Source organism: Triplophysa rosa, linkage group LG13 (genome assembly GCF_024868665.1).
Source record: "Triplophysa rosa linkage group LG13, Trosa_1v2, whole genome shotgun sequence".
Classification (NCBI taxonomy): Eukaryota; Metazoa; Chordata; class Actinopteri; order Cypriniformes; family Nemacheilidae; genus Triplophysa; species Triplophysa rosa.
Genome location: NC_079902.1, coordinates 11,839,085 through 11,855,335, shown reverse-complemented (window position 1 = coordinate 11,855,335; position 16,251 = coordinate 11,839,085). Strand labels below are relative to the sequence as shown.

The window sequence follows — 16,251 nt, the reverse complement described above, 5'->3', positions numbered from 1 at the left end:
AGCAGATTTCAGTTCTGGGACATCGTTTACTACCATAGTAGAAACAATATTTCATATTCTTTGTTAATTTCATATTTTGAAGAATTTAGGAAGGCAAACAGTTCTGGGGCATCTTTGACTACCCTTTTAAATTTCCTACTATGGTAGTTATGGTGGTTTTTCTATTATAGTATTGAGTTTCTTTTATGAAATAATACATTTAAGTTAGTTATAGGTTTCATACACTTCTCTGATATAGCAAAGGCTATGGCCTCATGGGTCAAAGGTTATGGGCCCATGTTGAGCACCAAGCAGCACCATTAGGCATCTGCTTAACATTACAAATACACATACACTTTGAAGACACATACAGCACATACACTTTGCAGACATTAGTTAGTTCAAGCATAGTTCAAGTATATGTTTTGCAACACAAAACTAGACAGTAGTCTGTGCATTACTATACTTTAATACACAAAGTCACGAACACTGATGTGTTCAGTATTATTAGCTTGTTTGAACAGTCATCTTTTTGGTTTGCACAGTATCCATTTAACCATGAGCTCACTGTAATAAAAACTACATTAAGCAAGAAAGGTTTTAGTAAATGACAAATATGATATACACTTGCCTGCTAAAAGGAAATGTATAAGTCGGGAAGCTTTTAGTAAATAACAATATGATATACATTTGCCTGCTAAAAGCAAATGTATACTTTTCTTTTAAGAACTTCAAAAGGGTTTCGCCACGGTCAAGTCCTAGCATAGTAAACCTGACATATAACTGTGGCAGGTTAAGACCTGAGTAAGATATAACGGTGGCGACTCAGAAAGAGGATGGACTAACAAAAAAGGTGATATCATGTGAAACCTGATGGGTAGAAGGTGACGTCAGGCGAAGCATGATTGGTTAACACTATGAAAAACAACTTGAGGTAACTGTATAAAAGATGGAGTCAGATATGTATTCTTTGGACATCATCAGATGAACTCTGTGTGTCTCACTTTAAATAAAGATAAAGATTGAAACTCTTGAAACCTGGCTCCTTGGTCTTCGTGAATTCTTTTTACATTGGGCGATCGATTTTGCAACGACATAGTCAATGATGTACCAGACCTGAAAATTGTTAACATTCTTCCAAATATCTTTCTCTATGTTCAACAAAACAAAGAAATGCATACAGGTTTGGAACAACTTGAGGGTGAGTAAATGATGACAGAGAATTTTTATTTTGGGGTGAACTATCCCTTTAAGGATTTAAAGAAAGACCCTCCAAAAACCAGAAAGCTTGTCACATTCTACAGCCATGTAACTATTTTCATGTATTTATAGAACTTTGCTTATTTTTATTTACTTTATTGTTATTTCTTTGTTTTTGTTTTATTTTCATACACTTGATTACTACTTGTATTGCTCATAATATTGTTATTCAAAAAAGGATTTGAAGAAAGAAAAATTTGGAAATGACATAGGAATGCCTGACCTTCAGATGTGATGATAATTTAATATTAATTTACACATAAGTATATATGCATATACAACAGTTATACAAATATATACATTTGTAAAATTTACTTTTTACTATTAATATTTTCTGTCTTACTGTTGTATTTGGATGTGTTTATGTATTGTGGAAGCTTCTGATTCGAGTATTCTGATATATTAGGTGTAATTTTCAAACAACACTATAGATGGCGTGAGAGACTTCTTAACTGATAAAGTCCGCCCCCCACCACAGAGTAAGTGTCTGTGCAGCTCTGGGCGGGCCGAAAGTCGTGAGACATATATAAACCAGCCAGACCCCTTTTGTTTCTGTCTGTCTAGTATTGACCCTGTGGTGAGTATTGGTTAACGTTAACTTATTAATTTTTATTTAACCATGCATATATGTTTAGTTTATCGATAAGTGGCGATCTTATAATGCATGTCCATTATAACCGCCTCAGTTTTCCTGCGTTGCGAAGGATAAATATTTGAGGACTTGTGATTGTAATTTGCCTCGTGTTAGTTGGATGGCGGGCAGCATGTTTTTTTAAACGCACGTTTTAATCGCCATTTTGATGCATTGCTACATTCAGTGTGAAGTGATTATATGATAAAATATAACTGACGGTTGTTAACGACTGTAACGTTATTTGTTGTTGTTTATGAATCTCGATTCGACCTGATGACCCGATTCATCTGCCAGCAGCGTGTGGCCGCAAGCGACCGCCATTTTGTGAAGCATGCTTAAAAAAACTAAACGGTAAATGCAAAACAAACGGATCTTAGAATTTTTTTTATCTTTTAGAACATTCCTGACTCGACTCATTTTAGTTCGTAATGCACTTGCGTGTCGACGCGTCTGCAGGCTGGCTAACGTTAGCATGCCTGACCAAACATTTCGAATAAAGGTGACATTGCATGTTTTATTTTTGTATATTCAGTCACCATTTCCAACTCGCGTGGGTGGTGCAACAGAATGCACTGACAGTTTTGCGTTGGCGTCTGCAATTAATCATTTTAAGTGGACTGGACTGGTCTTTAACAATGAAAAAAATGTGCCTCTCCCCTCTAACGTTAGGTGCAATAGCGAGAAACATGGCGGAGGCAGACCGACCAGGCAAGCTGTTCATCGGTGGCCTCAACACAGAAACGAGCGAGAAGGTCCTTGAAGCATATTTCAGCAAATTCGGCAGGATATCGGAAGGTAACTGCGATTTAAAATTGTTGCTGCAGGATTCAGATTGTGTGAATGAAGAACAACTCATGTGCGTTTGTGTGGGGGTGTATGAGTGCGTCTGCTGCAAACGAGCAGTAAACTTAACCATAGATAAATTATTGATTTGGTAATGGTGTATTTGATATGAACAGACACAAATGTGTGACCCTGAGTTTCATGTTTTGTAGTTTTGTTGATGAAGGATCGCGAGACGAATAAATCAAGAGGTTTCGCGTTTGTAACTTTCGAGAATCCTGGCGATGCAAAAGATGCTGCAAGAGAAATGAATGGCAAGGTAAGTAATGCAAATTGACATTTGTAAGCAATGATGATGCTTTGTGATGGTGATCATTTTGAACTGATGTTGTCCACAATTGTCCTCTAAGAAGTTCTGAGCTTACAATTTATAGTGCTCTATTGTTTATCTTATTTTCTATCTAAGAGCAATGTTTATCTAAATCTGTGTTCTCTTTTATGTTTCAAGCCTCTTGATGGGAAGCCCATTAAAGTAGAGCAGGCCACAAAGCCTCAATTTGAATCTTCGGGCCGTCGTGGTCCACCCCCAGTTCACACACGAAGTCGCGGTCCCCCCAGAGGCCCGCGAGGATCCAGAGGAGCACCAAGTGGAATGCGGGGACCACCAAGCAGAGGTACTATTCAATCTCTTCTACACAAATATCTTATCAAATTTGACTGCTATGATGAGACCTTTTTCATGATCCACATATGATTGTTCTCTAAGAAGTTCTGAGCTTGTCACAAGTATGCATGCAAATTTTATCGTTTAAAACTTTTCCAAGATAACATAGGAATTGTAGAACCTTTTTTTAAAGGCATGTCATCAAGAGGCCCACCTCCAACAAAGAGAGGCCCGCCAGTGAGGAACGGAGGACCCCCACCCAAAAGATCTGCACCCTCTGGGCCAATGGGCAGATGTAAGTGCTAATTTTGATGCAATTGTTGTATGCTGCTTTATAAAAATGTCTTTGAGCCATTAAAAGACATCTGTGTATTTAACAGCACCTATGTCAAGGGATAGAGACCCATACGGTCCCCCTCCCCGCAGGGATTCTCTGATGTCTAGAAGGGATGATGGTCCTTCACCTCGTGATGATCACTACAGTAATAAAGACAGGTAATAACTATGAATATTTCAGTGTTTGGTATGTGTATTTAAATAACAAAAGGTCACAAGCTGTCCATGTTCCTCAGTTATTCCAGCCGCGACTACATGAGCTCACGTGACTCTCGGGACTATGCTCCTCCACGAGACTACCCGTACCGGGAGTATCCAGCCCATTCCACTTCCAGAGATGAATATGGGTCAGGATCCAGAGGATACAGGTGTGTAAAGTATAAATATTCAGCAAAGTCCTTTACAATGGCAAGGACCTAACATTTCTTTTGTTTCTTAGTGATCGAGATGGCTATGGTGGTGGCCGAGAACCCAGGGGTTATATGGAACGACCCAGTACAGGCTCCTATAGAGACCCTTACGATGGTTACGGTAAGACTAAACTTTCAGTGTGGTGAAAATGTGGTAGGGTCTCCACCTAAACTATCTGTTATGCACTTGGAAAGGGCTGCCTCGTGTGATTTGCTAAAAAGTGGAAACATCAAACGTGGCATCTTTTCGTCCTGAGTGTTCCAACCAAAAACCACACCAACAAGGAATCTCACAAGCTGCGTTTGCCCCCAAAGCCTTGAGTCGTTCTGGTAGCTCTGTCCGAACAAGCAAGAGAGACAAACTGCCCAAACTCCTGGAATTCAGTACAAATGGAAAATGCATTTACCCCACAATGGCGTGCCAAAGGGCTGTGATTGCGCAATTGTCAACACTGTGGTTTGGTAGTTATCTTGTGGTTAAACACCCACCCAGAACCAGAAAGGTCCGAAATTATTTTTCCACATTTGGATAGTTGGCAACCTTGAGCTAAACTTGACACGAATTTGGGAAAATGGGCACTTGACAAAGCAGTAACATGCAAAGAATGTTTAAGTAAATTTTGCCAATTACATGACCCATTGACCCTGCAGGTAACTCACGCAGCGCCCCACCCTCAAGGGGTCCCCCTCCATCCTACAGTGGGAGTGGCGGAAGCAGTCGTTATGACGACTATGGCAGCAGTTCCCGGGATGGATATGGCAGTCGTGACAGTTATCCCAGCAGTCGGAGTGACCCATACTCCAATAGTCGTGGTGACCGTCCGGGTAGGCAAGAAAGGGGACCACCCCCTCCTCTTGAGAGAGGCTATCCTCCTCGAGAATACAGCAGCTCAAGCCGCGGGGCACCTCGTGGTGGCCGGCGTGGAGGTGGCCGGGCAGATAGAGGAATGGCCCGGAACCGATACTGAGATGGACTTGAATGGAGACATGACGTTCTCGTTGAGATGTTCTAAAGACTTGAGTTTTCAAAAAACGTCCTTTTAAAATCTGGATTTCGAGCTTCAGTTTCAAGCTGTGTCCAAACTTGTGAAGGTTTTTCCCATCCTTTTAAATGCAGAGTTTTTTTTCCATTGCCCATCTTCCATTTAGTGAAACCGTTGCAATCTAAGTGAGTGTTCTTTTTTGTACAATGTTGATTGTTAAAACTGCATTGCTCTGAAACATGGCTTTCATTTACCAATAAAGTGTTTTTAATCAAAAATGAGCAAAGCTGCTGTTCAAGGAATTAAGAAATGAAATACAACTTCAATTGAATTGAAAATTAGTTTACCTTTTAAGTTTTCCATGGTGAGCATGCCCAAATGGCACTTCATGATCAAATTTAGATGCAAAATATTCATGTAGGCATGATTGTTGAAGACAGGACAAATGTCACCTTTTTTCCCAAACTCTCTATGGGTGTAGTTTTCCCTCAGTGCAAATGGACCCTTCATCGCAAAGCCTAAACAATGACTGCTTGCATCGACCAATCCAAAGACAACCAAAATTCAAGAAACAATTCAGCACCACAGATAAAACCTGTCGACAGCTGGTAAGCAAAGCAAACCCTTTTGTTCTGGTCTAAGTGAAGTCTCGGTGGTGTCATTTGAAACCTAAAGGTTAGTGTAATTTTAGTCAAACATCGTCTTTGTTGCCCTTGCTTAACAAATGCAAACCTGCTATCTGAAACGTTTTAGTATTTACAAAATAACTAAACGTCACCTCTGCCTACAAAGGAGTCTATGAATTTCAACCACTGGATCACTGAGTTTAAGAGCCCCTAGTCTCAAATATCAGCCAGTTTCTACCGTTGCACAAAAGGAGAAAATGTCTGGATTTTTTTGCCCCTTCATCATGTTTCCTATTTCAAATGCAAAAATTGCCGTTTGCTTTTTAAAGGATTTGAATTTCTTCAAAGGATCAAAATACCCACAGCAAAATGTAAACCAAATAGCTGCAACTTCTCAAAAGATCACAATGGAACCCTAATGAAATTTGAGTAAAATCACTTAGTGTTAAAGCCAAATCTGCTCGCAAAACATGCCTCTAACAAAAAAGGAGACCTCGTGGAGAAAAACAGCAGCCCATCAACAAACCTGGGAAACATTCAGATTGGATTGAGTTATTTATTTTAATACTTGTCCCCAGTCTTAGCTTTATCTGTTTGCTGACTGTAAGTGTCTTGTTGCAGGATAAATGATGGATCATCGTCAGACTCTTGATTCCTTTGCTGATCGGCACCTGTTGGTTGCAGTGAATATGATGCCTGTAGTCCTGTATTACAGTGCAGGTATGCTGAAATCCTAGATATGTATTGTTTTTGCATTTCTATATAGCTGACATTTTGTCCTGTTCGTCCAGATCGTCCAGTTTTGTTGATGACTGCCAAGTCAGGCTGGGCTGGCGTGGTGTCGATGGAGCCTTGGAGATGCCAAATGCTACAATGAATTAATGCATTTTGACTATGCTTTTTCTTAAATAAATAACTTGAATTGGAAAAATGTGTGCTTTTATTGTCAGGATATTTTTACAGAAATGTAATCTGTGCTGTTTAGTGTGGTTATCAGGGTTTGTCGTCCAACCTCTGGATATTCTTTGTAATTTTAATAAGTGCACAAAATGAAGCTATAAAGACTTGCGGTATTTTACAGCAATGACATTCCCCATAGTCTTATTAAAATGAAAGAGGCTTTATATTGGTTGTAAGGCATACGTCCGCTAAAGGACTTCCTTGTGCGGCTGAATGGTCGTTACAACGCCGCAGCAAAAGCAGAAGCGCGACGGATGTGGGGAGCATCTAAAGATAAGTACAGAGAGCTGGCACAGCACGGGTGCAGTGCAATCTAAAGGCCCGTTGAGCCTAAACTATGAACCCAGAGGAGCAGACGGTTACGTGGCTAATAACGTTAGGCGTGCTTAATTCCCCTAAAAAGAATATTGCTGATCCAGAGGACTTTTTGAAGACATCTTTGAAGGATGGGGTCGTTCTGTGTAAGCTTGTGGAGCGTCTGCTACCTGGACCCATCTTAAAGGTAATCGCTAATACGCGCACACGTTTATGAATAAAAAGCAACAGTCTACTAAATGGTATTTGTCTTTAAATGCGTATCCATCAACTAAATAACCATGCGACACCGTCGCTTCACGATACGTGTCGTCGGGATGCTTGTTGTCAAGTTGGTCTTTGTTTTACGTGTCTGTAAATGTACTTTAAAACGTTGGGGAAACAACGCGATGAATGCGTTTAGTTTATTGTTTATGTATTTAAGGCGCACGAATAAACCATGATAAAGAATCTAACTTCCTGTTAACTTACATGGGGGGGAAAACACTGTTCCGCATTCTTAAGCAAAGCAATTTCTCTTGACTTAATGTGCTGCATTTATATGCATTAATTATACCAGGAAATGCATTTCTCCTTTCAGGCTTGACTTGACAGATCTTAGATGAATACATCATGCATGCATATCTCGACTGCTATCTGTGACAATACAGATACACGGGGCCTTTTACCTAACACAAAAGTCGTAATGAATTTTTTATGTACGTTTTCTACGAAATACATGTTTAGTCGATTCGTTTTGAACTCGGGGTTTAGTTCAAGGGAGAGCTCGTAAGAGCAAACGTGGTTTGATCAATGCAACAACTTGTAAAAGTTTCTCTGTTCTGCGAAGGCCCGTTATGTGCTTTCTTGGTTTGTCCTCCCCTCCGTTTTAATTAAAACTGGTCGATTTCAACAAGACATTTATAAAGACATGTATCTACTTGCAGGTATCCACATGTAGCCTAAGCGGGCCGATTTAGAGGCTCGCTGAGAGCACATATCGTCACTTCCTCCAAATATCTTTTCCTGGTGCTAGACGGCCCGATGAGATTAGAGTAGATACGGGCTGTATATGTGTGTGAACCAGAACGAAACGCACGCGAAGAAATGGTTTCTTGTTAACTGAGCGGATGCCGTTTTTATCATGTGATATTGTGCAGCAGTGGCTAATAGGCTGGGTTGACAAAACAAGATCTTTAGTGATTTTTTTGCGTTGCGGTCGCAGCCAAGGCTTTCGTCAAAGTTGAGGTTATTTACATCCTCGCTGTTTCATTGCTTGCAGTATTCATCTGATCCCCGATGCGAAGCGGACTGCATTGCAAATATTCGGGAGTTTCTGAAAGGATGCCAGTCTCTAAAGGTTGAGGTAAGGTTATTTTACCTTTTTGTTAAGGGTCATGCCATTGAAAAACATCGTTTATGCTTGCAGAACTGTGTAGCATAACCTACATAGATGAAGATCTTTAGGTTTCAGGTAATCTGGTTTTAAGAAGTAAACTAATCAGTTTATAGTGATTGGTGTAAGTCAGTGTTTATGTCATGCCAATGAATTCCATTTTAAAGCTAGTAGTAATGAACAGACTTTGGTTTTGGGAATGCATGATTAACCTTAATCATCTTTCTTATTAAATCTACTTAACAGTAACTAGTAATCTAAACTAGTGTTTTGTTGAGTCCTTCTTCACCATTTAAGTGCAGCTGTCCATAAACAGGGCTATGTTTTGGTTTTGCAAGTCTGACTTGCATGTCAGTAAACAACATTGCTCTAATACTGTCCTTGCTCTTTTACACGTGCATGTCAGTGTAATAAATTTCATTGATTAGGATTAGAAATAGCTGTGTTTTTTCCTGCAGCAACACTGGCAAGACTGTGGGGCATTATAACTAGCTCTGTAAACATTGTCAGAATATGGAAGATCCTTGGTTTAGACACATTTAAACTACAAAATATGGAGTAACAGCACTGACATTTACTGTTTCCTTTTACGAAAGTTATGACCAAAAGCTATGCGCATGAAATTGGCAAACGTCACTGAATAAGTGCCATGTAATTACGCTTAGGTTCAGCTTTGTAAGGGTAAAGTAATAAGTTTGCTAAGGAGATTTCTGTTTTGGTATTCATCATCAAAATATCTTTGTTTTGGTGAGAGTTAATTACGGAAGTTTAAAAATATGACTACTTCTGAACCGCATGCATCCGCTGTTTTTTAATGCTTTTTAATGCCCTATACTAGGATTTCTCCGATCGATCGGACGCAGATCGGTATTGGCCGATAATCACATTTTATGACTGGATCGGTACTCGCTAAACTTGGCCGATCTCACGAACCGATCACAATTTGATGACATCAACGCGTGGGGATGTACATGGTTCGTGGCGAAAATGATTTACGTCGCCACATTCATGTCATCGTTGGTGTGGAATTACTAGGATCTTTCGAGAAACAATGAAAAACTCGCTATTTGCCCTGCATGTTCCAGAGAAATCTCACATGAAGGTGCAGTGTCCAATGCATTTAATACGACAGACCTGATTTGGCACTTAAGTTTAATTACCTTAAATATATAACAATATAACAAAGGCAACATCTGGGGTATTACTTTATCTGAAAAGGGTAATGTAGATCAGAGAGCTTACATATCAGTTTTGTGAAGCTTGAAGCATTGGAATCGGGATCCAAAAATCTTGATTGGAGCATCCCTACCCTATACCATTATGCAACATATCTGATATCGCCTGATAGAAGTATGTAAATGTCCAATCCATTGGTCAATCTGTCACCGTTATTGGTCAAAGTTTATAGTCCCAATATATCCAAATACTAGCCAAATAATCAATTTGGTCGACCTTTATTAGCAGTCACTACAATAAAAGTATTTAGCTAAGATCTGCATTGACTGCACTGGAAATGGTCTTCTAACTGTGTAAATAATTGCTAATCTTCTGTATAATTTGCGGTGAATGCAGCAGTATGAAATTTGACAGTGAGGGCCGGGGCTGTGAGTAGCTGGGACCAGCCCACCGTGTGGTTGTTTTATTTTGAAGAAAACACTTTAATCTATTAAGACCCAGTAGGCAAGATGTTGATGCGAATCATGTGATTGGACAAAGAATCCAGTCACATAACTTTCACTTCTCCTTTTAAAGCAGCTGGAAACAAGAAGTATCGTACCACAAGCTACAAAGCTCGATACGAGCTGGTACAAGTATATTTATTTTAAATGCAAATATTTGTTATGTTAACCTTACAAATGTTTCCTCGCACAGTTGACATAACATTGTATGCTTATCTGCTTACACATTCCACGATGGTCTGTCATTTTACAACAGGTTTTTTAAAAAGCACTGAACGGTGAGGTTCCTTCCGACAGACGTTGCTTAATAATTCGTCTCATTTCGGCCACTAAAGCTAAACAGTGTTTGGCCAACACATGGACAGATGCTACTTCTTGCATTGCTGTGTAAACTCTCTTATGTTTTATTTAAAATGTGAAACCTTACCCTTCGCAAGAAAGAGGATAGCTGTCTGCACCCAGTGAGTGACCACATGACAAACAAGCAGACTCTCATGAATGTCCTGCCGTTACATCTCAAAAGTGTGCGAGGCATTTTGTTGTGGGGTTCTTTCTACAGTGTGTGTGGTAGATGAAAACCTGGTTCTCCTCTGATGTCTGACCTACTTCTGCAGAATTTTTCATGTTTGATTTGGTGTCTTCTCTTCTCAGGGCTTTGAACCAGAGTGCTTATATACTGGGGACAACTTTGGAAAAGTCCTGTCAACGCTCACAGCAATAAACATTGCCACTCAAGGTAAATGATAATGTTGTGGACGTGTATTTTCAGGCCAGGTATCATCTCTGGTCAAATCAGAACATCAAGCCAGAGTCCTGCACGGGTCCTATTTGGTAAACCTGCAGTAATTAAAAGAACACCCGACCCGTCACCCGACAGCAGCACTAATTTCATTCCGTACCCGACCCTACCCGTTTGACATACACACCGCGACCCGAACCTCACCCGCATTAAATAGACGTAGATGCATGCATGTACACGAAACCATTTATTTTCTCATGCAACAAGCAATAATTTAACAGAAAAAAGATAACTATTGTTAATATCATATGAACAACTATTTTAATACATTAACACATTTCATAAATCACATATAAAAGAAATACGTGAAATAATTAAAAGAATGTCATCAACTGTTGGTTTCAGCTGACTTCGTCGCAAATTACAAATCAAACACAGAAGTCTCTCTCGCTTGCGGTGCTTGATGCGAGGAATGGGATAGCAAGAATAGAACTAGAAGATTACACTGAGAAAATAGTTTTTTTCAGATATAGCTTATAAAAAATACACCAGCAATGTCACTTGCGACTCTAGATTTTTAAAAATGTTTTAATCTCAGATTTTAACTATTTTAACAACACTGAAGTCTGAAATGCCCTTCATTTTAATATGAACTGAATTCATCTAATTCTTCCAAGAACAAATGATCCGAGTTATGTTTTATCCTACATTAAATGGATAGGTTACTAGCTAACAATATTGGATCACTGTTGGTTGTCTCTCCCAAAACTCTGCAACACGCTAAAAGCTAAGCTGCCATCAAAGCTGAAGTGTAATGCAGGAAAGAGGCCAGTAGCACCACGATGAGCCTAAATCTTTATTGTGATAAGAGCATAGAGTCGAGTGCTCGCTGTCCATCAGTTGCTGCACGATTGCCTACAATGCTCAACACTGCAAATTGCGCTGCAATTAGAAACCAGCTCTTCAGACAGAGCTTGAACACAAATAAGCACAGGACCGTGTAAAAGCAGCTTCCTCAGCTGAGTTGAGTTGAAATAGTCTTATTGGCTACTGGACCCACATTCCGCCCGTGCCTATTTATTACCGACCCGAACCGCAAATGACACGTGACTGTGCATCAAGCATCACTTACAATGTTTCCTCTTTTTATTTTTTCTATATTGATGTTTCTTGTAGGCACGAGTCTCTGTATAATGTCATGTTAATGATCAGTATGGTTGTACATTGTTAAGATGAATCATGGTACTGTACGACCCATCATCTAAAACACTATACATTATATCTAATGTACGCAAATATGTCCAGAGACATAAATGCTAAATATAAACCTCTCCAGTCTGAGCTAAAGGGCTAAAACCTCTACTGTCAGACTGGTTGCATTATAGATGAGATGCTGATTCCAGTCCAGTGTTTCTGGGTCAGAAGCAGGCCAATCAGGCAGAAAAATACAATCTTCCCATTTTTCTTGATCTCCTAATGTCTGGACTCTTCACACCGCACCGCTTGAGAAAACTCAACATTTTAGGATTATCTTGTAAAAATATGATGCATGGAAATAAAATATTGAAAAATCTAAATGCCAATACGGTGAATTCATAACAAATTCATATTCATGTTTACGTAATACATATCTGTGAACTGTGCATATTTATTTTGTATTTATAAAAACGTACACATACATGTGTGTATTTAGGAAATATTTGCATGTGTATATTCATATTTATATATAATTTAAATATATTAATTACAGTTAATCGTTGAACAGCTCTATTTTGTGGTATGGTACATTTTTATGTCACTAATTTCTCTGTTTCTCTATTAGCTAATATATGAAGTTGTCAAAAAGGTCTTTCGTTTCAGAATTGTGCGTCAAACTCTAGGCAACTTACAAAGGATGTCTATGTTTACAAGCTTTTTGCATTTCAGGCAATTTATAATCACTCAGCATTGTGTTACTGGGGAAATGAGCCATATCTTTCCTGCTGCATGGTCCCTGAAGACATTTAGAAGCAACTGTCCTCTTTCCACCCCACAGCATCAGCAGCTTTTTCTATAATGATTAGATTCCAAAGTGGTCCAGTAAACAGCTTTTAATTCCACTATCAGTTCAAGTTCATTTTTAGAAGTCTGTCAAATTTGATGGCTAGATATCACATGCCCGTGCAGGTTTATCTGTGGTGAAATGCACAGCAGGCCTTTTAATTCACTTGAAGAGTACTGTAAGCATGAGATACAAATCACATTTTTGTGAAGATAAGGTTGACTGGCCTCTTGTATTCACTCTGTGAGCATCGAGAGGTCATTTGTTTTGGGCTGTGCCTGCATCTGTGTCCTTCAACAGCAGCTGCTCAGAACTACTGGAGGCAGCAGACAGTTGCTGTTTTGCGGGGCCTGTCTGGGCAGCTGACTGCAGCTGCAGAAGTATGCGGAATCCATGAGGCATGTAGCTCTTCTGTTTTTGCTTCCTTGTTGTTTTTCCCACAGTCCTATGAGCCTTTAGGAGTCCTTTTGCCTTTAGAAGCGAGTGTCTTGTAATTGATTAAGTTGTCCATCAATCCCACAGGAATGCTTCACAAGAGTATTGGCCACCTCTGGATTTTCAACCTTTTGCTGATTCTATCCTTGAAGGAGTAGTTTACTCAGAATGACAGATTGTTTACTCACTCTCGTTGTTTCACATGAGTTTCTCTCTGCCATGGGACACAATATATATATATATATACAGTATATATATATATATATATATATATATATATAAACAAAATTCATTGGCTCCTTATCTGATATTGCAAAATTAGTTTTGACTTTACAAGTTGAATTTCAGTCTTTCCTATATTTTTTGTCAGGCCCCTTTCTCGTTGTTTTTGTTATAGGAAACAACCGGAATGTTCCTCAGAAATTCACATGAATTGCAAAAATTCACATGAACTGTTCATTTAATGCCTGGATGGCATTGATTTGTTTAACATTTTGAACTCCCAATTTTCTAATGTTTGGAAATCTGAAATGTATATTTGTACGTGTGTTCACATGGTTATAAAGGTTGCAAAGCTAACTTGAAATGTTCAAGTGAGATTAATGAGATTTGTGAACTCTGCGGGATCGTTCACCCTAAAATTAAACAAGCATTTATTTACCCTCATGTCATTCAAAACCTGTATATGAGTCTTCTGTGAAACACAAAAGAAGATATTTTATCAAATATTTAAATATGTTAGAATGAACATTTGTGTCCATGGAAGTCAATGGGGGCCAATGTTGAACATTCTTTAAAATATCTTTCGTCTCCAGCAGGAAAAAGAAAATCATACAGGTTTGTAATAACGTAAGGGTGAGTAAATGATGAAAGAATTTTTGGTTGAACCTCGTTTTGAGGGCAGACTGTTTGATCCCTATGATGAATTAGCATTAAAACAAAAAATGTCTCACTCTGAAGTGACTTCTTCAAGAAGTAGCAAAGACATTCCCTCGAATGGCCTTATCTGTATTCGGTGTTGTTTGGCTGTGGAACGCTTGGAGCGCTTTCACACACACTGTGTGTTCAGTGTGGGTGTTCGGGAAAAGCTAGGCATGAAATCCAGCAGACGTGCTGAGCTTGTTGTGTAGACGGAGCAGGCGAGATGAACGCTGTGTGAGTCAGTGACGGGCCCTAGAGGCCTCTGCCAAGCTGAAGATCTGTCATGCCCTGAGTACAGAACACCAGGCACCCTGAGTACTTTCGGCAGCCCTCCTTGTACCTTATCATCCACTGTTTATAAAAACATGCTATTTCTATACCAAGTAAATACATGTTTTGTCATGAGATTGTGTTAATGACAGAGAGAGAGAGAGAGAGAGAGAGAAAACAAGGTTGTCAGTTAATAATGAGCAGTTTATGAGTGTTTCTCACAAAAGCTATTATATGACTTTGATAACTTGACACACAAGTCTTGGGCTTGGACATGAGAGTGAAGAAATTTGACAGAACTTTGATTTATGGAAACTATTTCTTTGAAGCCTGGTTCTGGTTTGTCTGTGTTCAATGATTTTCTTTTGTTTTCTGACACACATTGTGGGACATGAGTGACCGACTGTAATCAGATGTAAATAGTTGTGCCCAGAGGTGGACAGTAGCGAAGTAAATTTACCGGAGTAACGTTAACGTACTGTACTCAAGTACACTTTTTGAGTATCTGTACTTTACTTGAGTATTATTTTTCCTGAGTACTTGTGACTTCAACTTCACTGTATACATTTGAAAGACAAATATCATACTTTTTACTCCACTACATTTATAAAAGGTCCAAATGTAGAAAGTAGTTTCTATGTATCGGGTTTTCCTGTGCGGGAAATGTTTTGGAATTCAGTTGTAGTTATATTTACAAAGTCTTCGAGTCGTCTGTCACCACATGTGTAATCCACGTTGTGAGATTTGAGTTACTCTCCCTACCGTGCAACATATATTTGGGCCACTTTGGCATTGCGATCGCTTCAATATAGAAAATCTGGTCCTTTATCGCGCCAAAACCCGTCACTCACGAGCCATCACATGATCTCAACTGTAGATTGATTGACAGGTGAGGTCTCCCTATCCCAGACCGGATTGGTTAAACTGAACCAATAAGGGCTGCGTTAAGGAATAATGTGTTTATGACTGCACATTATTTTCAAACGTTTTGAAATAACTAATCAAAAGCAAAGAAAAGGCAAGCTGCGTGGGCGGGTTTTTAATTTCATAAGCAGCCCAAATTTTGTCCACCCGCCCAATGCATTTTTCTCCGGTCTAACCCGTTCAATAGAAGCCCAATTGGGCGAGAACCCGCCCAATCTGGCGACACTGTCTGCCAGGACCTTTCACTGTTGCCAAGTATTTCAGTTTTTCTAAGCGCGTGGTTTTCCGGCTAGCTTTGTAAACTTTGATGGCTGATTTTTTACACAAATCTGGCAAACCTGAGATCTCCCCCGCTAAACTAATGTAAATGTCGGCGCTACTACACAGCTGAAAGCGCTCTAAAAAGGCAAACGGAACATTAAAAGACGAAAAAGGCACGTGTTAAAGTGTGTTGTTGTAATCATCTGTAGGTTCAACTATGTGTGATGCATTGCTTAGAACGAGCGCTACAATCAGTCAAAGACCATAGAAGACATTGTCATGAAAATGTTCGGCTAAACAGTAACGTTAAATACACATCACATACACCTTGAGCTACATGACAGAGAAAATGTAAAACTTCATGAGATCGTATAGCCATAGTTAAGGTGCGTGCGCGTGCGTGTTAACTTCTGATCTGCTGCTATATCATTTAAAGCCGTTTGGAATATTTTTACTGTAGTAACTATAGTTAAAGCAATCGAACCCAGCCCAAAACACAACATAAAATGTAATGGATTTAATGGTTATAATGGAAATTGTATTTTATGGATACTAGTTGTCTACTTGTTTGTGATGTATTTAATTGATGGGATGGTAAATCCTATTGGAATAAAACCCAAAACACACAACAAAGAGGAATTTAATAGAAAAATCTA

At 39.3% G+C, this 16,251-nt stretch overlaps 2 protein-coding genes and 1 non-coding gene across 6 annotated transcripts in view; all 3 read left to right on the top strand.

Annotated features, from left to right (window-relative positions):
* The first annotated feature begins 1,688 nt into the window (after window positions 1-1,688).
* On the top strand, window positions 1,689-5,327 carry rbmx (RNA binding motif protein X-linked). Of its 2 annotated transcripts, none has more exons than XM_057349072.1 (9): window positions 1,689-1,816; window positions 2,543-2,668; window positions 2,869-2,975; window positions 3,165-3,330; window positions 3,514-3,615; window positions 3,701-3,815; window positions 3,893-4,024; window positions 4,096-4,187; window positions 4,718-5,327. In XM_057349072.1, exons 2-9 carry the CDS (start codon window positions 2,560-2,562, stop codon window positions 5,032-5,034), a joined length of 1,140 nt encoding a protein of 379 aa, XP_057205055.1. In that variant the 5' UTR covers window positions 1,689-1,816; window positions 2,543-2,559; the 3' UTR covers window positions 5,035-5,327. The 2 variants fall into 2 exon arrangements, with proteins under 2 accessions (XP_057205055.1, XP_057205054.1); XM_057349071.1 differs by having other exon boundaries at window positions 3,499-3,615.
* Window positions 3,003-3,079, top strand: LOC130564301 (small nucleolar RNA SNORD61). Its single transcript, XR_008964229.1, has one exon. It is a non-coding gene; the product is annotated as a small nucleolar RNA SNORD61 (small nucleolar RNA).
* A 1,539-nt stretch (window positions 5,328-6,866) lies between the features above and the next one.
* arhgef6 (Rac/Cdc42 guanine nucleotide exchange factor (GEF) 6) overlaps window positions 6,867-16,251 on the top strand; it is a 29,817-nt gene continuing 20,432 nt past the window's right edge. For all 3 annotated transcript variants that reach the window (XM_057349064.1, XM_057349063.1, XM_057349065.1), the window contains exons 1-3: window positions 6,867-7,137; window positions 8,212-8,295; window positions 10,656-10,740. In XM_057349064.1, the coding sequence (XP_057205047.1) occupies window positions 6,973-7,137; window positions 8,212-8,295; window positions 10,656-10,740 (334 nt within the window). In that variant the 5' untranslated portion in view covers window positions 6,867-6,972. The remainder of the gene's footprint in view (window positions 7,138-8,211; window positions 8,296-10,655; window positions 10,741-16,251) is intronic.